We start from the raw sequence: 22,867 nt of genomic DNA, 5'->3' as shown, positions 1-22,867 counted from the left end.
TAATGCACAGAAATCTCTTGCATTTCTATACACTAATGATGAAAAATCTGAAAGAAAATTAAGGAAACACTCCCATTTACCACTGCAACAAAAAGAATAAAATACCTAGGAATAAACCTACCTAGGGAGACAAAAGACCTGTATGCAGAAAACACAAAAGACCTGTATGCAGAAAACTATAGGACACTGATGAAAGAAATTAAAGATGATACAAACAGATGGAGAGGTATACCATATTCTTGGACTGGAAGAATCAATATTGTGAAAATGCCTATACCACCCAAAACAATCTACAGATTCAATGCAATCCCTATCAAATTAGCAATGGCATTTTTTACAGAAGTAGAACAAAAAATCTTAAAATTTGTATGGAGACACAAAAGACCCCAAATAGCCAAAGCAGTCTTGAGGGAAAAAAATCAGAGCTGGGGGTGTAAGACTCCCTGACTTCAGACTATACTACAAAGCTACAGGAATCAAGACTATATGGTACTGGCACAAAAACAGAAATATAGATCAATGGAACAGGATAGAAAGCCCAGAGATAAACCCATGCACCTATGGTCAACTAATCTATGACAAAGGAGGCAAGGATACAATCGAGAAAAGACAGTCTCTTCAATAAGTGGTGCTGGGAAAACTGGACAGCTACATGTAAAAGAATGTAATTAGAACACTCCTTAGGGGCTTCCCTGGTGGCACAGTGGTTGGGAGTCCTCCTGCCGATGCCGGGGACATGTGTTCGTGCCCCGATCCGGGAAGATCCCGCATGCCGCGGAGCGGCTGGGCCTGTGAGCCATGGCCGCTGGGCCTGCGCGTCCGGAGCCTGTGCTCCGCAATGGGAGAGAGGCCACAGCAGTGAGAGGCCCGCGTACTGCAAAAAAAAAAAAAAAAAAAAGAACACTCCTTAAACACCATACACAAAAATAAACTCAAAATGGATTAGAGACCTAAATGTAAGACCGGACACTATAAAACTCTTAGAGGAAAACATAGGAAGTACACTCTTTGACATAAATCACAGCAAGATCTTTTTTGATCCACCTCCTAGAGTAATGGAAATAAAAACAAAAATAAACAAATGGGACCTAATGAAACTTCAAAGCTTTTGCAAAGAAAACTACAAACAAGACGAAAAGACAGCCCTCAGAATGGGAGAAAATATTTGCAAATGAATCAATGGACAAAGGATTAATCTCCCAAATATATAAACAGCTCATGTAGGTCAATATTTAAAAAAAAACAACCCAATCCAAAAATGGGCAGAAGACCTAAATAGACATTTCTCCAAAGAAGACATGCAGATAGCAAAGAAGCACATGAAAAGCTGCTCAATATCACTGATTATTAGAGAAATGCAAATCAAAACTACAATGAGGTATCACCTCATACCAGTTAGAATGGGCATCATCAGAAAATCTACAAACAACAAATGCTAGAGGGTGTGGAGAAAAGGGAACCCTCTTGCACTGTTGGTGGGAATGTAAATTGATACAGCTACTATGCAGAACAGGATGGAGGTTCCTTAAAAAACTAAAAATAGAATTACCATATGACCCAGCAATCCCACTACTGGGCATATACCCAGGAAAACCATAATTCAAAAAGAGCCATGCACCCCAATGTTCACTGCAGCACTATTTACAATAGCCAGGTCATGGAAGCAACCTAAATGCCCATTGACAGATGAATGGATAAAGAAGATGTGGTATATATATATACAATGGAATAATTCTCAACCATAAAAAGGAACGAAATTGGGTCATTTGTAGAGATGTGGATGAATCTAGAGACTGTCATACAGAGTGAAGTAAGACAGAAAGAGTAAAACAAATATCGTATATTAACGCATATATGTGGAACCTAGAAAAATGGTACAGATGAACCGGTTTGTAGGGCAGAAATTGAGACACAGATGTAGAGAACAAACGTATGGACACCAAGGGGGGAAAGAGGTGGGGGGTGGAGGGTGGGGGGTGGTGTGATGAACTGGGAGATTGGGATTGACATATATACACTAATATGTATAAAATGGGTAACTAATAAGAACCTGCTGTATAAAAAAAGTTAAATAGAATTCAAAAATTCAAAAATAAATAAAGTATGATCCCACTTTGAAATACACCGACACATACCCAAATATAAATATAAGCATAGACAAAGTGTGGATCAGACTCAGGAAGGGTTTTAAATTTCCTTCTTTATTTCCTTCTATCCAAATTAAGAGTGTATGCCTTTGTAGTTTTTACTAACTTTAAAGAGTATTTTGGAAGGGAGATAGAAATGGTATATTTGACCACAAAAACTTTAGAGAAATTTTAAAACAAAATATACAGATATGAAACATGTGCTCAAAATACTCAACTTGTTTTTAAGATGGGCTGTTTGGAAAATGTGGAAACAAATAATGCAAATTTAATACTTGCATGTGTTAGCACCTTAGATTTGACTTGCTGGGTTAAAGTTTCTTTATGAAACACATGGAAAACTTTAGCCTCAGAAGATTAACTTCAGGAAACCCAGAAGCTCTTTTAAAGAAAATACTAAGAGGAAAAGAGAAGCTATATCACAGAATTATCCCTTATAGGAAAAATCTAAACTCAAAGTGAGAAGAATTAATTTGGGCCATGCTCTTAACTAAAATAAATTTAAGGGCCCAGAATAACTTTGCTGCCACACTGACCCTTACACCCTTAACTACAAGCTGATTTTTTTAAATTGAGGTATAATTGACATACAACACTATACTAATTGCATATGTACAACCTAATGATTTGCTATCTGCATACATGCTAAAATGATGATAAGACCAGTCAACATCCATCACTATAGTGAAATAATTTTTTTTCTCATGATGACAACTTTTAAGATCTACTCTCTTAGCAACTTTCAAATATGCAATACAGTATTATTAACTATAGGTATCATGCCGTACATGACATCCCCAATGCTGTACATGCTGTACATTATTTATTTTATAACTGGAAGTTTGTACCTTTTGATCCCCTTCACCCATTTCACCCAGCCCCCACCCTTTGCCTCTGGCAACCACTTATCTGTTCTCTGTATGTATGAGTTTGGTGTACTACAAAGTGATTTTTATCTGTCCATTTAAAATGCCCTTGATTTTATGCCAATTCATGATTACTGATGTCTGAATCGTCTTCCATAGTTCACACACCTTCAGTAAATTTTTACAATTCCTTAAAACAAGACAAAAAAACTTTAGCTTTAATTACAACTCTCCTACTGGCTGGCAACTACAAAATATGAGAGTTGCCATAGTCTAAGTAAGGCACTGCCCCTTAAAACTAGAATCCAACTTTGGGATTTTTATCTTATCAAGGTCTACATTCTCAGTACAGGTCTCGAGAGAGAGCAGCACAAAATATACTGAAGACTGTATAAAAAAAAACAACAAGTTGCAAAATTCAGTTAGACATAGACAAAATGATCCTAAAATTCATATGGAAATGCATAGGGCCCCAAATAGACAAAAAAATCTTGAAAAAGAAGAACAAAGTTGGAAGACGTACACTTCTTGATTTCAAAACTTACTACAAAGCTACAGAAATCAAGACAGTATGGCACTGGCATAGGATACCACAGATCAATGAAACTGAAGTAAGAGCCCAGAAACAAACCCCTATGACTATGGTCAATTGATTTTAGACAAAAAGGGCCAAGACAATTCAACAAGGGGAAACTTTTCAACAAATGGTGCTGGGACAACTGGATATCCACATGCAGAAAAGAAATGTTGGGCCCCTACCTCACACCATACACAAAAATTAACTCAAAATATATAATAGATGTAAACATAAGAACTGCAACATAAAACTCTTAGAAAAAAACATGAGTAAACCCTCATGATCTTGGGTGAGGCAATGATTCTTTAGATACAATACCAAAAGAACAAGTGATAAAAGAGAATATTGACAAGTTGGACTGTATCACTATTCACTATCAAGAAAGTGAAAGGACCGCCCATGGACTGGGAGAAAATATGTGCATATCATATATCTGGTAAGGAACTTGTATCCAGAGAAAATAAAGAACTTCTATAACTCAATAATAAATAGTAAATAATAAAAAGACAAATAATTAAAATCAGAATAAATAATAAAATAAACAACCCAATTTATAAAATAATAATAAAAAGACAACCCAATTTAAAAATAGGCAAAAGACTGGAAGAGACATTTCTCTAAAGAAGACATACAAATGGCTAACAGGCACATGAAAAGATGCTCAACATCATCAGCCATCAGGGAAATACAAATAAAACCCATAATGAGATAACACTTCATACCTACTAGGTCTGGTAAAATTTTAAAAAACAAAAACAAAAACACAAAAACAGACAATAGCAAGTGTCAACAAGGATGTGGAGAAACTGGAACTCTCATACATTGCTGGCAGGGATGTAAAATGGTGCAACTACTTTGGAAAACAGTCTGACAGTTCCTTAATGGTCCATATTACCCATATGACCCAGAAATTCCACTCCTAGCTATCCACCCAAGAGAAATAAAAACATACATGCATGCTCATAGTAACGTTATTCATTACAACCAAAAAGAGTGAACAATCCAAATGTCTATCAACTGATGAACAGATAAATGTGGTATATATCCATAAGATAGAATGTTATTAGGTAATAAAAGGAAATACTGATACAATGTGGATGAACGTCAAAAACATTATGCTAAGTGAAAGAAACCAGACACAAAATACCATAATATTGTATGATCCCATTTATATTAGATGTCCAGAATAGGCAAATCTATAGACAGAAAGTAGGTTAGTGTTGCTTAAGGCTAGAAGAATGTGGAGGGGAAGGGAATGGTAAGTGACTGCCAGTGGTATGAGGTTTTCTGGGAGATGATGAAAATGATCTAAAATTAGATTTTGGTGACTGTTGCATGGCTCTGTAAATATATTAAAAACCATTGAAACGTACACTTAAATGCGAAAAATTTTATGATATGTAAACTATATCTTAATAAAGCTGTTCTAAAAACAAAACAAAACAAACATTAGCCCAATAAAAATCATGAATTCTTACCCCAGCAGTTGTTAAGCAGGTGGTGAACTCTTTAGACAGAGAGGACAACTCTTTACACAACACAACTGTCATCCTAGGAAACAAGGGAAAAAAGAAGAAACAGGTCCTAGGTCCCCATATATGTTCAAACAGGTCCTAGGTCCCCATATATGTTCAACTACATATATGGGGACCCATGTTATAGGAAGAGAAGGTTCAGTCCTTAGAGAAATACTTTTCTACAAAATTCTCTAGAAAATACTATGCTTTCAAATTAAATCAAAGGAAATAACTAAGATACATTTTAAGGAGACAAGGTCGTACTTAAGAGATCCTACATTCCATTTAGAAATATAGTTAAATTAAATATTTATTCATTCATTTGACAAATACTTACTGAAAGGCTTCTATGTACCAGGTACTTCTGAGCACTGGGGATATATTAGTAAACAAGCAAAGCACCAGTTTTCATGAATACTAACTTACTTGCTGATTGACAGGGATACTATAAATATAGAAAGAGATGGATGTTTGTATATGTTTATAGTTATATATGTATACATTTATACACACACAAAAGTATACATATATTTATATATATAATATGCCCTAGATGGTGATATGAAAGCAAGTAAAGAATTCGAAAATGTAACAGGGAAATGCAAATCAAAGCCACATGAGGCAGCAACATGGATGGACCTACAGATCGTCATACTGAGTGAAGTAAGTCAGACACAGAATGACAAATAACATATAATATCGCTTATATGTGGAATCTTAAAAAAAAAGAGTATAAATGAACTTATTTACAAAACAGAAGTAGAGTCATGGATGTAGAAAACAAGCTTATGGTTACCAGGGGATGTGGAGTGGGGGGATGGGAGGGATAAATTGAGAGGTTGGGACTGATGAATACACACTACTACATATAAAATAGATAACTAATAATAACCTGCTGTATAGCACAGGGAACTCTACTCAATACTCTGCAATAGCCTACATGGGAAAAGAATCTCCAAAAAAAAGAGTGGATGTATGTATATGTAAAACTGGTTTACTTCGCTGCACACCTGAAACTAGCACAACATTGTAAATCAACTATACACCAATAAAAATTAAAAAAAAACACACACAATGAGATATCATCTCACACCTGTCAGAATGGCTATCAACAAAAAGAACACAAATAACAAATGTTGGTGAGGATATGGAATAAAGGGAACCCTTGTACACTGTTGGTGGGAATGTAAATTGGTGCAGCCACTGCGAAAAGCAGTATGGAGGTTTCTCAAAAAACTAAAAATAGAACTACCATATGACGCAGGAATTCCACTCCTGGGTGTATGTCAAAAAAACAAAAACACTAATTCGAAAAGATACATGCGCTCCAATGTTCACAGCAGCATTATTCACAATCGCCATGGAAGTAACCTATGTTACTTCCATGGAAGTAACCTAAGTGTCCATCAACAGATGAGTGGATAAAGAAGATGTGGTATATATACACAATGGAAAGTATTGTGTTCTCAGCCATAAAAGAGAACGAAAGTTTGCCATCTGCAGCAACATGGATGGACTTGGAGGGCACTTATGCTAAGTGAAATAAGTCAGACAGAGAAAGACAAATACTGTATGAAATCACTTATATGAGGAATCTAAAAAATACAACAAACTAGTGAGTATACCAAAAAAGAAGCAGACTCATAGATATGGAGAACAAACTAGTGGTTACCAGTGGGGAGAGGGAGGGAGGGGCAATATAGGGGTGGGGAAGTGGGAGGTACAAACTACTGGGTGTAAGACAAGCTCAAGGATGGGGAATATAGCCAATATTTTGTAATAACAACATGGGGAATATAACAAATATTTTGTAATAACTGTGAATGGAAGGTAACCTTCAAAAATTTTATAAGACTTTTTTTATTAAAAAATAAATTAAAAAATAAAACAAAATAAAAATCCTACCCTTGAGGAGGCTAAACTGATCAATGTAATAGTGAATTAGAGTTAAAGAAAAGAAAAAAAGAATGAGAAAATGGTAGAAGATAGTATTAGATAGGGTGGTGAAAAAAGGACCCTCTAAGAAGTAAAGGAAATTCAGTGAAGGAAAGAGCCATGACTGGAAGAGCATTCCATGCAGTGGAAATAGCTAGTTTTCCAAAGAATAGTCTGCTTTGGGATTGTGAATCCCTCATCCTAAGGATGTTTAAGACAAAACTAGGCCCCTCCTTACAGGATGTTGTAGAGAGGCAGTGAAACCATAGGTGAAGAAATGGCCCAGAGAACATCAAGGGTCCCTTTCAATCCTAACACACTAGACACTCTCACTCATGTTTTTTTCTCCAATGAAAATTCTCATTATTTAATTAGGAGATTTATTTAGAAAACAGTAGGGGTTTTTTTCCTCCTGTGACTACCTACATTCTATCATTTTTCAAAGTTTTGTTCAAAACCAGCAATATACTGGAAAAAAAGGGTTTGAAACTTAGATAGACCTGGGTTTAAATCCCAGTCTGCACAACCTGGGCATAATTTACTTAACTTCTCTTATGTTTGTGTTTCCTCCTTTTTAAAGTTGGACTGATCATTTATCTTGAGGGTTGCTTTTAAAGATTAGAAATGATACACATAAATCCCTTAGCATGGTACCTGGCATATAATTAGCACTCAATAACCAACAACTGTTAGTAAGAACTGAGGTTATTAGAACTATTTTCTGTTTTCACTTATGCAAAATTCTACTTCAATTAAGGTCAGTGATCTGAAAAAAAAAACAAACTAGTTTTCCAAGTATGAGTTGGTTAATAAAAAAGGGCAGATTTATAATATAGATTTATGGCTCAATGAAAATAAACAACACCCTTGGCTACTTATTAACTAAAACCCAAAATGAACAAACCTCTAAGATGTGAATGGTGCAATGTGAACAGCAACTTATTGAGAGGAAAGTTTCTAAAACTTTGGAAAGAAACTGAGAAAACCCTTTCAGCAAACTGTATCATTTAGAGGGATACTCATTACACTCACTGGGAAAGGGCTCTGCTCCTTTCTATGGCTGTTACTTCCTGCTTCCTGCCATGCAGAACCAGAGCCGCTGTTTTGTGAAACAGTTCAATTGAGCAGGCAGTCAGTTCTGCTAGGCTCCTGATTGCAAATGCATGGATATCCTGGGAAAAACAAAAGAAAGCATAACAAAACAGAGCATTGTTTTTTTTAATACAAGAGGAAATGACACCACCCTGCTTCTCCCATACTGAAGTATACAATATCTTGAAAGCAACAGAGACTAACAGCTGCCCTTCAATAAACCTCCTCTTCTTCCATAGTAGTTATATAATTTTATAACTGGGTTCATATAGCTATAAAAACAGAGGCTCCCCTGAAGTCAGGTGTGACCATGTGACTAAGTTTTAGCCAAAAGATCTGAATAAAAAGTGTCATGTGCAGCTTCTGGGAAACTTCTCATGACGCCACATACATGCACCCTTTGTCTCTGTTTCTTCACTCCTTGCATCCTACAGTCTAGAACTAAGATGTTGCAATCTTGGATCACAAGGTAGAAATTATGGATAGCAGTACAACAAAATAGGTGCTTACATCCCTAATTGTGATACCACATTGAAAAAAAAAAAAAAGCCTTAGTTGTTTTCATTACCTCTATTGAATTGTTATTGATTTGCTCAATTTTTTCTGCTTCCAACTGTTTTTTTCCTTCTTCCTTCTCTTCTAATGGTTTGGCCAGAGATGTCCTGATCCATTCACAGGCTGTATTTCTTGCCTAAATAAGAAAAAGATTATAGTTGGCCCTCCATCTACACAGGTTCCACATCTTCAGATTCAACCAACCACGGACTGAAAATATTTGGAAAAAAAAAAATCCAGAAAGTTCCAAAAAGCAAAACCTAAATTTGCCAAGTGCTGGCAACTTAAATAGCATTTACATTGTATGTACAACTATTTGCACAGCATTTATACTGTATTAGGTATTATAAGCAATCAAGAGGTGATTTAACATATACCAGAGGATGTATGTAGGTTATATGCAAATACCACACCATTTTATATCAGGGACTTGAGCATCCCTCAATTTTGGTATCAACAGGGGGCCCTGGAACCAGGATACCTCTGAGGATATCAAGGGATGACTGTACAGTCCATCAGCAATTCGATTCAGCTCACCAAGATTACTGTGCACCCACCAGGAACATTTTAGCGTCATGGAAGTCAGTGTTCTTGTTCTCACCCAAACAAACATACCATCTGGCTTTTCAGTACTTAACTTACTAGATCTCCTTACAACACTTAACATTTGTGACCACACATTCCCTCTAATCCTTTGGCTTTTTTTAAACTGAGGTGTACCTTACACACAGTAAAGTGTGCAAATCTTCAGAGCATGACAGGTTACATGTGTATATGCCTGCATAACTGTGACCCAGATCAGGATACAGAACTTTCCCATCACTCTAGGAAGTCCCCCATACCCCTTCTTAGTCCCGAATAGCAGCCTTGGCTCTCTACTTATCTCACCCTACTCCCTTCCCTCTCCATCGATCCTATTTCAGTAATTTTAACTATTCCCTACCTGCTGCTGACTCCTGAATCCTTATTTCCAGCACTAACTTCTGAAAACAACATATTCCAACTCCCTTCTGGACATACGCATCAGGATATCCTATAGGCATCTGTCTCACATATAACATGTGCAAAATTTAAATTCATCATCTTTCTCTCCCTATCCCTAAATTTTTCATCCTCTCTTATTCCCTTGAGCTTTAGAAGAACCATCATATACCAGTCATACAAGCCAAAATACACGAGCCATCCTAGATTTTTCCTTTCCAATCACCAAGATAGTCTGATTTTATCGTACGCTTTTCTCCACTTTGCTCTTCCTCTCTATTACCACCACTTAAGTTCAAATCTACTCTATGGCAAGAGCACTCTGAATGGTCTCCCTGCTTCTGATATGGCTCCTCTTAAATCCATCTTCCCTAATGGTACCAGTGATCTATCTAAGCCCATAGCTGATCACTCTGCTTTTCTTCAATGGCTCTCCATCCACTAGATCATGCTCTTTGACATGATCTAAAAAGTGCCCATGACCTACTCTACCTACTTCTCTAGTTTCATCTCTTATCACTTCCCGCTTTATGATCTGATAATGACCTGTAATATGCCTGTTCTTTGTTCATTGTATTCCCTTAGTCCAAAGTGTCATTTCCATTTTTTTTCCCCCCAAATCAAGGCAACTCAATTTTCTTTCAATCCTCCACCCAAACACTGTCTGCTCCAAGTAACTTTCAAAGGCATCCAAGGAGATTGGGCACCTCAACAACCCTTTTCTGTACGTCCACAGTCCCCTAAGTACACCTTCAACTTAGTACTTACCAAAATACACTGGAATTAACTACGTGTTATCTCGTAAATAAACTACATTATTACGGAACAGTGGTGGTATCTTATTTGGATTAGTGCACCCAGATGTTCCCTATAGTGTTGAGAGATATCTACTGTTTTTACCTAGCTGGCATGTATATCTCCTTTCTTTTGGTAGTAAGTCCTAGATTTTTCTCAGTTCATGTGGTTTGGATGGGGTTACTTTCATCCTCTGACTCCAAGGGTTGGCAAATGATTCAGGTTTAGCTACCAAGAAATTAATCCCCCTGTCTATACAGTAATTAGCTCATGGATGGAAAAGTGACCCAAGCTATGTCAATGGGCATCAGCCTCAGGACATCTCATAAAATTACTGGGAAAGGGAAGCCCTCTTTCTGTTGGAGTTACTCAACTGGAAAAAGTCTCCTGAAGTTGCCAGTAATCATCTTACCATCATGTGGAAAAGCATCCCTAAGAATGAACAGAAGAAAGCAGAGTCCAGAGATGGAGAGGGGACAAGTTTCTGGGTGGAGAGCCATGCCTGAAGCCAGTGTTGCCCCTTAGTTTTCTAGTTTCGTGAGCTAATAAATGTGTCTTTTTCTTAAGCCAGTCTGACTTGAGTTTCTGTCATTTGCAACTGAGAAGAGTGCTGGTTTCTAATGAAATGTTTACTGTCATTAAATTAAGTCATCCACTTGAGTAACTTTATATACACAGAATGTGTTCAGAGCTGTAACCAGGCAATAGGAATCCAGAGAAGACGTTGAGAGTCATTCTGAAAACTGAGGGAATCACAGGCTTTATTACAGACATAGTACTGGGGCTGAGCCTCTAAGGATCAATAAGTGGGGCTACACCCAAGGGTACAACATGAATGAGCTAGAGCAGAACCTATGAACCCAGACAAAAAACAGACATTGATTTATGTGAGATGGAAAATAGAAGAAAAATAGAGAGATATAAGGCCACAAAAAACAAAAAGAAATCTGATACTATAAATTTAACTTACTTGGAGATATTTTAGTAGGCATAATACATACTCAAAATAACCTCTCTAATAAATACATTAAGTTATTATAATCTATTGTGCCAACTCAATGTAATTTATCATCCCTTTCAAAAAATACCAATGCTTGGGACTTCCCTGGTGGTGCAATGGTTAAGAATCTGCCTGCGGGCCTCCCTGGTGGCGCAGTGGTTGAGAGTCCGCCTGCCGATGCAGGGGATGCGGGTTCGTGCCCCGGTCTGGGAGGATCCCGTGTGCCGCGGAGTGGCTGGGCCCGTGAGCCATGGCTGCTGGGCCTGCGCGTCCGGAGCCTGTGCTCCGCAACGGGAGAGGCCGCAGCAGTGAGAGGCCCGCGTACCACCAAAAAAAAAAAAAAAAAAAAAAAGAATCTGCCTGCCAATGCAGGGGACGCAGGTTCGATCCCTGGTCTGGGAAGATCACACATGACGCAGAGCAACTAAGCCCATGCGCCACAACTACTGAGCTTGCGCTCCACAGCCCCCGAGCCACAACTACTGAGCCTGCGTGCCACAACTACTGAAGCCCACGCATCTAGAGCCTGTGCTCCGTAACAAGAGAAGCCACTGCAATGAAAAGCCCACACACTGCAACGAAGAGGAGCCCCGGCTCGCCTTAACTAGAGAAAACCTGCACACAGTGACAAAGACCCAACACAGCCAAAAATAAATAAATTAAATAAATTAAAAAAAAACAAACCAATGCTAGCCACCCTCCACACCCAGAATTCAGTCTGGAACGTCCCACTGATGAGATCTAGAGACTTCGGAATTAAAAGGCACCTTTGAGCTTAGCTTCTCCAACAACTTATTTTTTTTTCGACCTGAAAAAAATGAGGCCTGGAGAACGAATGGGATTTGCCTACATCACATGTGAGAGTCAGAATAAGAATCACAACTGCGTTCTCAGACTTTTGCTTCATTGCTTTTCCCTTGCATCATACAGACTCTCAAATAAACTCCTGGAAATAATCAGGTCCTGATCCTTAATCATTCTACATCTTAAGTCTCAACACCCAAAATATAAGCAATACAAAGATTGCTTTTAGAGAATGACTAGGACTACCAGATAGGTAAGGGGTTACTTTTTTTTTTTTTTGCGGTACGCGGGCCTCTCACTGTTGTGGCCTCTCCCATTGTGGAGCACAGGCTCCGGACGCGCAGGCTCAGCAGCCATGGCTCACGGGCCTAGCCGCTCCGCGGCATGTGGGATCTTCCTGGACTGGGGGCATGAACCCGTGCCCCCTGCATTGGCAGGCGGACTCTCAACCACTGCGCCACCAGGGAAGCCCAATAATTTTATGAAAATACATTTGCACACAGTTAAGTGAATAAAGTGCTAAAGAATACATATATCAATAGTATGTTAACTTTTACATAAGAAGGAGATAAGAAAATATATCTGCTTGTCTTTAAAATATATCTGCTATCTAAAAAAGAAACACAGGAAGGATATGCTGGAAAACAAGAAAGTTTAATATCTAAAAGGAGAGGGGAGAGTGAAGTGGGTGGGAATTGAGAGGGAGTGACACTTCTGAATATATTTTTTGTACAGTTTTGACTTTTGAAAACATATTAATACTCTATATATTCAAAGATGAAATTAAATTAACATGGGAGACAATAAATAAATCATAAATTTTTTTATAGTTTTGTTTTATAATAGTATGGGCAAAGCAAGGAAAACATTTCAGATGCATTACAGGACTGGGGAAATTAGGAAATGCAGTAATGTTGTTGGGAGACAGAGTTCTTACTATGAAAGAGAGATACAAATGTATAATGGGGAGAGGCAAGGAAGAACCTGTAAGAATGGACTGAAACTGGAGTTATCAGTGTGAACTCATGATCTCTAAAATATGTATGTGAGCATATACATGGACACACACACACACACAGGTGCACATATGTGTACTTGAATACATTTACTAGGCCAACAGGGCCTAGAAGCAAAGATACCCCAAGCAATGAGTACACTTAGCATCCAGGTTTTGTCCTGTAATATCAAAAAGGAACCATGGCTCCTTGAAGAAAAGGTTCATTCTGGAGAGAAATATGGAAGGTACAAGATTTCGTTATGCCAGAAAATAAGGAAATACTCAAACAATAATGGGGGCATGTCACACAGGAGTCAGCTTGAAGGACAATTTGAACAGCAAAATAATTAAGGACAGTAATGAATTACAAACCAATGGGGGAAAAAATAGAAACCCATGAGACCATATCAATAACAAACAGATAATAAAGAGATAAGGGGAGAAGGGAGAGCTCTTAATTCTAAGTAGAATGCCGAGAGCTCACTGGTAAATGTGGAGCATGTACTGGGATTGAAACAAATCATCATTCAGCAACCATCACAGTAAAGACTGGTGCAGCAAGAATCATGAATAGTTGCTAAATCTAGGATGCTAAATTATGAGGAGCAGGATATTTGTATGGTCTTAAAATGTCTCCCCACAGAAAGCTCATTAGTAGCACAGGAACAAAATAATAACTATACAGTGAGAAATCAGACAACACATCACCAATAAGGGACAAATGGACATCGTGTGCCTCTAGATATGATACCCTGTGCAGGATACAATATCACTTACAAGAATGTATAACCTGATTTTAATCATGAGAAAACATCAGACAACACTCAAATGAGGACTACTCTACCTTTATAAAGGGGGAGGGGCTTGTATTTCTCAAAAATGTCAAAATCATAAAAGACAAAGAAAAGCTAAGGAACTAGTCCAGATTAAAAGAGACTAAAACAAACAACAAAACAAAACAAAGCAAATACAGATTAAAAGAGACAAAGTACGTGACAACTAAATACAATTCTCAATCATGTACTGGCTCCAACATTAGAGGAAAAAATTGGATATGAAGGACATTATCAGGTCAATTGACAAAACTGGAATGTGGACAACAGATTAAATAAACTATGGTATCAATGTTAAATTTATTGCAGTTGATAATTAGTGTGGTTATAGAAGGGAATATCCATATTCTTAGGAGATACATATTGAAATATTTAGGAGTACAGGGCTATAATGCTTACATTTTACTCTCAAAAAATAGTCCCAGGGCTTCCCTGGTGGCGCAGTGGTTGAGAGTCCGCCTGCCGATGCAGGGGACACAGGTTCGTGCCCAGGTCCGGGAAGATCCCACATGCTGCAGAGCGGCTGCGCTCGTGAGCCATGGCGCTGAGCCCGCGCGTCCGGAGCCTGTGCTCCGCAACGGGAGAGGCCACAACAGTGAGAGGCCCGCGTACCGCCAAAAAAAAAAAAAAGTAGTCCCAGGGACTTCCCTGGTGGTCCAGTGGTTAAGACACCATACTTCCAGTGCTGGGGTGGGGGGGGCATGGGTTCTACTCCTGGTTGGGGAACTAAAGATCCTGCATGCCGCACGGTATGGCCAAAAAAAAAAAGTCCCAGTAATAGTAATAACGTGTGTGTGTCTATGGGGGAGGTGGAGAGGAAGGGATAGGAAGAGGGAAAGAGAGAACACATTTGCAAGCACAAATGATGAAGCAAATGCAGTGAAATGTTAATAGGTGTATGTGCATAAAAGCTATATGAATGTTGTTTGTACTTTTCTTGCAACTTTTTTCTAAGTTTGCTATTACTTCCAAAACAAAAAACACTATGACACAAGCTAGAAAGTGCCATAAAGTGCTACAAACAAGACAAGGGAGAGGAGCTGCTGAGGCAAGGTTCTGAAAAGCTTTCTTGGAGAATGCAGTGTTTTTAGTGGGCATGGGAGAGCAGGGTAACTTCCCTTAAGCATCCTATTCCTTACCGTGGGCACGCAAGAGGTGACTGTGATGACTATACAATGGCTATTAGCTCTCCCTGGCCAGGAAGCAATGTGTGCTGCTGCTAACCTATCCTAAGATATTTCTCGAGAAGAGGGTGAAGAGGCAGCAAGCAGCCCAAGACCCAGAGACCTAGCATATATGCTAGGCGGGTATTACCCTGGAAACAGTTATCTCCCGACCCACTCTGAGCTTTGACTGAAGTCCCTCTATGCTCCAGATGTGTGAAGACAGCTCAGGCATCACTACCAAAGACCAAGGCTCAGGCCATGGACTCTCTCATTTCCACAAGCTAAGTGGTCATTATCTGAGTTACTGGGCTCTGGGAAGTGGCAAACTCCAGCTACCTAAAGGCAGGGGCCACATCCCATCATCTCGGAATCACTCAGAGCCCTGAGAACAGTGAGCCCTCTATAGAGAACTAGCCCATTGGTATCATGATGGCTGGTGAGTGCTGCCAACTTTAAATGACCAATGCTATGGCCTAATTTAAGCTTTCAGACAAGCAAAGCATTCCAAATGGAAACAGGTGAGGATGGCAGATGTGTTGGGGGGCTGGGGGTAAGGGGGTGCAGTGTGAGCTTAGCACACTAACCTGCGAGACCAAGAGGGAGACAGGAGGTATGGGACTCAGAATATACCCTCGGTTTTGGTGACATCCTTGCCAGGAATTTACCACCTTACATTCTTTATCCACTAAATATATATATGTAAAAAATTGAAAATCAGCAAGAAGAAAAACTTACCCTAGTAAGTTTCTCCGATTTGGAGGAGACATGCAGCTGGGAAAATAGCTCTGTTATCTCTTTGGTAAAGTCTTCATCCCCTAGAAAAACAAGTCCCACATAAAACACTGCAGAAAGACTGGTGAGGATCATTGCAGGGGGAGAGAAGAGGAATGACAGAAGCAGCTGTAGCAGTAGCAACAGCAGAAGCAAATTATATGAGCAAGGTGCTTTAGTGCTTACAGAATCCTTTTATGTATATTTTACTGATGAATTCTTCCAATAGGCTTCTAAAAAAGAGTGCATCATTATCCCATTTTAGAGATGAAGAAACCAGGGCTTGAAGAGGTTAATTTATATCCCCAAATCTCATAACAAATTAGGAGTCAAACCTTGGGCTTCCCACCCCCAGTCCACAGCCTATGCTCTTTGTATTACATCCTAGAAGTATGAATGGAAAAGTGATGAAAGCAGAGTACTAAGCGGGTAAGAGGCATGTGCTTCCAAAGAAATGGAATTTAAGCTGGGACATAAAAAACAAGTACAAGTTAGCCAGAAGAATGGAAGAGCTTCAGGCAGAGAAAACAAGTACAAAGATCCAGAGGTGAAAGAAAGCGTGGCAAGAAGTTTAACATAGTTGGGAGTGTCCTAATGGAAGAAAGAGAAGAGGGGTAGAATGAAGTAGGAAAGTAAGCAGGATCCAGGTAATAAAGGGCATCATAAACCATGGTGAAGAATTCAAACTTTTATTAAGAGAATGAGGAGCTGCTGAATGGTTTTTTTTTTTTTTTTTTTGCTGTACGCGGGCCTCTCACTGTTGTGGCCTCTCCCATTGCGGAGCACAGGCTCCGGACGCGCAGGCTCAGCGGCCATGCCTCACGGGCCCAGCCGCTCCGCGGCATGTGGGATCTTCCCAGACCGGGGCATGAACCCGTGTCCCCTGCATCGGCAGGCGGACTCTCAACCACTGCGCCACCAGGGAAGCCCTGCTGAATGGTTTTATACAGAGACAGGTAAGTCCAATTAAAATTTTAGAAAGATCACTTTAGCTCCTGGGTGGGAAAGAAATAAAAAGAGAAACTGAAGGGAGGCAGGAAGCCTGAGGCGATATTCCAGGATCCAGATAAGAATAAGGGTAGATAATAAGAAAGGAAGAGGATTCCAGAATGTTGGAAGGATAGTAATGAAGCTGTTGGAATAAGCTTGATGAGCAATGATGTGGAACATGGAATACTTAATACCTGAGAAACATGAAAACAAACAGGTGAGTCAAGATCAAAAACAATCAACACGGGCTTCCCTGGTGGCGCAGTGGTTGAGAGTCCGCCTGCCGATGCAGGGGATGCGGGTTCGTGCCCCGGTCTGGGAAGATCCCACATGCCGCGGAGCGGCTGGGTCCGTGCGCCATGGCCGCTGAGCCTGCGCATCCAGGAGCCTGTGCTCCGCAATGGGAGAGGCCACAGCAGTGAGAAGCCCGTGTAACGCAAAAAAAAAAAAAAAAAACAAACAAAAAAAAAAAAAAAAAAACAATCAACACATCCAAACAAACGACAGGAAATGGCTCTTTTCCTCTCTATTCATCTAAATCCTATCCAATCTCCTCTTTGAAGCCCAGCCCAAGTTTTCTCTCCACCAAAGACTACAGAGAGAAATCCTGTACACAGAAATCTCTTAGCACTTATAATCTATATGAATATTTCTTAGTCACCAGTTCATGGTTACCAGGGCAAATTACTACTGCTTCATACATGCTTTCTCCCCAGAATCCTTAGGAAAAAAATCTGTCTCAGTTCTTCTCTCTCCATCTGCTCTTCTGTCCTCTCCTGGCATTCAAGGCAGAGAATTCAAAGGGTTTAGTGATCCCAGGTATAACATAGTTTGGGAAAAGCTGATCTCACTAAATGATACAACTGTGACCTATATAACTCATGTAAACAACTCCTAAATCATATTCTACTAAAAACCTGACTCTCAGGAAGGCATTTTGCTTTCCCAGCTAAGCTCTAAATTATGTGAGACAAGGGATGGATCTGAATCCAAGTGGGATGCAAGCACCTCAAAGGGTTCACAAAAAAACAGAGTGCAGGAGGAAAAAAATGCAACTTTTACTTGTAGTCATTTATCTCATTCTTCAAGAAGTACTTTTTTAGGATGTACTTTAGAATGTAAATAATAAATTACTATGGTAGTATATGTGAATAATTTATACACATTCAAATATACACATATTGGGTCTAAGTGCTCAAAAACCTTTTACTGCTAAGGGATAATCAAAAAATGTTTGCATTTGCAACATGTATAGACCTGGAGGGTATTATGCTTAGAGAAGTCAGATAGAGAAAGACAAAAACTATGTTATCACTTATATGTGGAATCTAAAAAATAAAACAAATTAATATTTTAAAAAATAATAAGGTAAAATAAAATACAGGGGGAAAAAATGGAGATCCTTGTCGTGTACTCCCCACAGACTTGAGCATAAAAAGCAGTTGTTGCATTAGAATAAAGCATGTAAGGATGGAAGGGAGACACGGTTAGTGCTTTGGAGGGACTCAGGAGAGAGGCTGGCACCTCAAGCAGGAAGTCTCCTAAAAAAGTGAAGGCATTGAGTATATAAGATAGAGGGACAAGGGCTAAGGATGCTGATAGAAACTGAAGATGATCAACATCGCCAGAACTAGGTTCTGTGGTTTTCTCTCCCCTCTGCTACCACTTTTTTTAAAAAAAACTTCATTGACATGTAATTAAATACCAAGGTCAGTGCTGCATTCTCAACCAAAATCACTGCGGAGGGCCATTGGGAAGGGTGGCATGCAGCACTCCAGTGCTATCTTTGCAGAATCCTGATCTCAGGCAAACAGGGAATAAAAATACTATAGACACAAATCCATCTGTTTAGAAATTCCCTTAGAGTCCTCTGAATGGTATTTAAAGATCAGGATTTCTGATCACTATGTGAAGCCAGATGTCAGACTAAATTAAACAAATCCTGTTAATGGCACTATGTACAAATAACCTTAATTAAATTCATAAATAACCAGGGATTGTCACACCAGGGCTTAGTTAAGAACAATGGAGCAACTTAAGCAAATCAAAATTAATTTATGGGTTTCCTGCTAAGTGAGACTTCGGAAATGCAGATCTTTATTTATTTACTTATGCCATCCTAATAATGAAAATAATAGCCACCATTGTTGAGTGTTTACTATGAGCCACACATTAAACATAATATTTCTTTTAGTCCTTATAACAAACTGAGAGGAATTAGCTACCTCTACTTACAGTTGAGGAACCAGACACTCAGGGTTAAGTAATTTCACAAAGTTGCATGGCTTAATAAATGGCAGATCTTGATTTAGAACCCAGGTCTAACTCCAAAACCCATCCTTTTATCCACCATGCTTATTGCCTTCTCAATACCTCAAGACAGCTTTAAAAACTCATATTCAAGGACCATTTCATATCAGGACTCTTTTACACAGAGTAAGATACCATCTAGCAAGATATTACATAACCAGACAATTGGTTTAAGAAGATGTGGTATATATACACAGAAGGGACTACTACTCAGCCATAAAAAGAATGAAATATTGCCATTTGCACCAACATGGATGGACCTAGAGATTATCATACTAAGTGAAGTCAGAGAGACAAACACAAATACTGTATGATATCACTTTTATGTGGAATCTTAAAAAGAATAGTACAAATGAATATATATACAAAACAGAAACAGACTCACAGACACAGAAAACTTACAGTTACCAAAAGGGAAAGGGGAAGGGGGGATAAATTAGGAGTATGGGATTAACAGATACAAACTACTATACATAAAACAGGTAAGCAATTACTGTATAGCACAGGGAATTATATTCAATATCTTGTAATAACCTATAATGGAAAACAATCTGAAAAATATATGTATATAATTGAATTACTTTGCTATACACCTGAAACTAACACAATACTGTGAATCAACTACACTTCAATTTTTAAAAAAGAGTTAATGTAATTGGAGAGATTTATTTCAAGGACAATCACTGCATATAAACACACTACATCCCTCCCACTCAGATGCTGGATTTCCATATTACCTTTCTTCTCTTCCTCCTCTTCCTCACAGAACTCTGCTAGGGAAAATGCTTCTTTGAGTTGCTCCAATTCAAATTTTAGAGTCTCTAATTCTTCTCCACTTAGAGAATTAAGAATAGATTTCACCTGAATTGATATAAAATAGTAAGTGGGAGTATGAGAGAAAAAGAAAAACATTCTCAAATGGAGAAGAGGCTATGGATCATATTAAAATTAAAACTATGAGTTCACAAGCTCTACCTCAAGAACCTTAACGCAAGAGGCAGGTCATCACAGAAAGGTACGGAGAATTGTGCTTCCAAAAATAATATAAGCCAGAAATGTCTGGAAATTATTAGTGCTTAACAACAGCTTAGAAATTAGGAGGAAATGAAATAGTCTTGAATCAATTAAATGCTAACAGGTAACTGTATCCAAATTGGCAGCTTAAGCCAAAGAAACTTATAAAAAGAAAAAAAAAGAACAAGATCAAGGAAAAATAATAGATGTGCTATTAAGACCTCTTTGGTAATCTTTCCTTTTTTTTTTTTTTTGCGCGGTACGTGGGCCTCTCACTGTTGTGGTCTCTCCCATTGCAGAGCACAGGCTCTGGACGCGCAGGCTCAGTGGCCATGGCTCATGGGCCCAGCCGCTCCGCGGCATGTGGGATCTTCCCGGACCGGGGCACGAACCTGTGTCCCCTGCATCGGCAGGCAGACTCCCAACCACTGCGCCACCAGGGAAGCCCAATCTGTCCATTTTTGTTTACATTTACAGAAACAACACTTGGTTCATTCTATTTCTAGCAATTAGTTCAAAAATTAGTTTTTTTGTTAATTTTGGTATAGTATTTTCAGAGAGTCTCAAGCCTCTACCTGACATACATTTCATCCTCCAACTGCACAAAAGGAAAAGAAACTATGCAGTGTGCTTCTGCTTAAAGACACTCCAGTTGAAATTTTTGGTTTGGAATTACCTTTATTTCACTTTCTCGGGAGAGCATCTCCAGAGCTTCTAGATGTGAAAGGCCTTGAAATTCATCAAAGAGTAGCCCATAATGAGTTTTCTTGTCCGTTTCCATGGTAACCTCATTGGCGTTCCATAGCTCTTCTTTCTCCTTGGCCTCTCGTAAAACCTGAAAGATCGAGGCATTACACTGCAACAAGTAACAAGAGCTTAAGGGTGAGTTTTTTTGTTGTTGTTGTTGTTTTGCGGTATGCGGGCCTCTCACTGCTGTGGCCTCTCCCGTTGCGGAGCACAGGCTCCAGACGCGCAGGTCCAGTGGCCATGGCCCATGGGCCCAGCCGCTCTGCGGCATGTGGGATCTTCCCAGACAGGAGCACGAACCCATGTCCCCTGCATCGGCAGGTGGACTCCCAACCACTGCGCCACCAGGGAAGCCCCAAGGGTGAGTTTTGAAAGTCGAGGGAAGCAAACTGAGATGGGTAACACTGCCCTTTCATTCTTGGAATTGTGATTCAAATCGGATAGGCTCAGGAGCTGCAGGGAAAATATGATCACATAATTTGCTCCTAGACAGGGTAAATAACACCCCAGGAACCAGGTGTTTCTCTGACTGTGGTTTTACCATTAATCTAATAACAACCCTGAAAGGGCTTGGCATCTTATACTGCACTGACAAGAGTTTCCTGCAGAAAGGAAAGAGGAGGAATAAAAAAAGAACTGGGCATTTTTCTAAGCATTAGAGCTGTGCATCTCCTTACCAAAAACAAAACAAAACAAAACAAAACAAAACAAAAAACACTGAAAAGTCCTCAAAAGGAAATAATAACAAGGTCCCAAATTACCAAAGGCAAAAATACAGATCAAAATACAGACAGGAATGCAAACAGTACCTGAGACAGTGTGGAAGTCCGGTTCATCAGACCCTTGGTTCTTTTAAATCCAGGATCCCCTTCTGCTATTACATCCATTGTCTTTTTCCCAATGAATTCTAAGGCATCCAAACCCCCACTGATAACACTCTTTCCCTAGGAGACACATGCAACCTCATTACAATAATACTGAGAAAAGACACCTGCATGTTTTCATTTCATAAAATAGTGGCTAACAATAGCAACCACTGGCTAGAACAAGGAGCAACTAAAATGATCATACAGTGCTTGTGGGAATGTAAAGCAGTATAACCACTTTGGAATATTATTTGTCAGTATCTACTATAGCTGAACATGTGAATATCCTATGACCCAGCAACTCCACGCACGGTTAAATACTCAAAAAATGTGTAGAGGTTCATCAAAAGACATACAAGAACACTCATAGCAGTACTATTATAAAACCTAAAAGCTGGAAACTACCCCAATACTTACCAACTCTGGAATGAGTAAATGTTACACAGTCACTCGATGAATATAACAAAGAAAATGGAATACGCCACACAAACTATACCGTGAATAAATTATACAAACGTAATGATGAGTGAAAGAAACTAGATACACTAGAGTACATTCTGTATGATTCTGTTCATATAGCAGGGAAAATTAATCTATGACGGCAGAAGACTGGATTGTGGTTATCTTAGATGGCAAGAGGGGGAGGCACAGAAGACTGGGAGACGGCACAGGGGAAACATCTGATATACCACACCCTGCTGTTTCTTAGTCTGAATGTGTTCATGTCGTGAAAATTAAAACTGAACACTTACGATTTCACTTGTCTGTATACAGATTATACTTCAATAAAAAGTTAAAATTAAAAAGTACTAGCTATCTATCCTCATGTAGGAAAGATATTACGCTTCCTATATAATCCTTTCAAAAATGTTTCTAATCATCTTTAGTTTTATTAAGTATTTAT

The 22,867-nt window shown here is 39.0% G+C and overlaps 1 protein-coding gene across 3 annotated transcripts in view; it reads right to left on the bottom strand.

Moving 5' to 3' along the window:
* Positions 1 to 22,867, bottom strand: part of FAM114A2 (family with sequence similarity 114 member A2) — a gene marked incomplete at its 5' end in the record, with an annotated part of 34,800 nt that overhangs the window by 7,050 nt on the left and 4,883 nt on the right. For all 3 annotated transcript variants that reach the window (XM_079702781.1, XM_079702782.1, XM_079702783.1), the window contains 7 exons: positions 5,069 to 5,141; positions 8,075 to 8,214; positions 8,703 to 8,825; positions 16,001 to 16,080; positions 20,074 to 20,197; positions 21,027 to 21,185; positions 21,907 to 22,041. In XM_079702781.1, the coding sequence (XP_079558907.1) occupies positions 5,069 to 5,141; positions 8,075 to 8,214; positions 8,703 to 8,825; positions 16,001 to 16,080; positions 20,074 to 20,197; positions 21,027 to 21,185; positions 21,907 to 22,041 (834 nt within the window). The remainder of the gene's footprint in view (positions 1 to 5,068; positions 5,142 to 8,074; positions 8,215 to 8,702; positions 8,826 to 16,000; positions 16,081 to 20,073; positions 20,198 to 21,026; positions 21,186 to 21,906; positions 22,042 to 22,867) is intronic.

The sequence above is a fragment of the Hyperoodon ampullatus genome (genome assembly GCF_949752795.1).
Source record: "Hyperoodon ampullatus genome assembly, chromosome: 4".
NCBI lineage: Eukaryota > Metazoa > Chordata > Mammalia > Artiodactyla > Ziphiidae > Hyperoodon > Hyperoodon ampullatus.
Note: the sequence above shows the minus strand (reverse complement) of the source record. Positions and strands in the feature narration are given on the sequence as shown.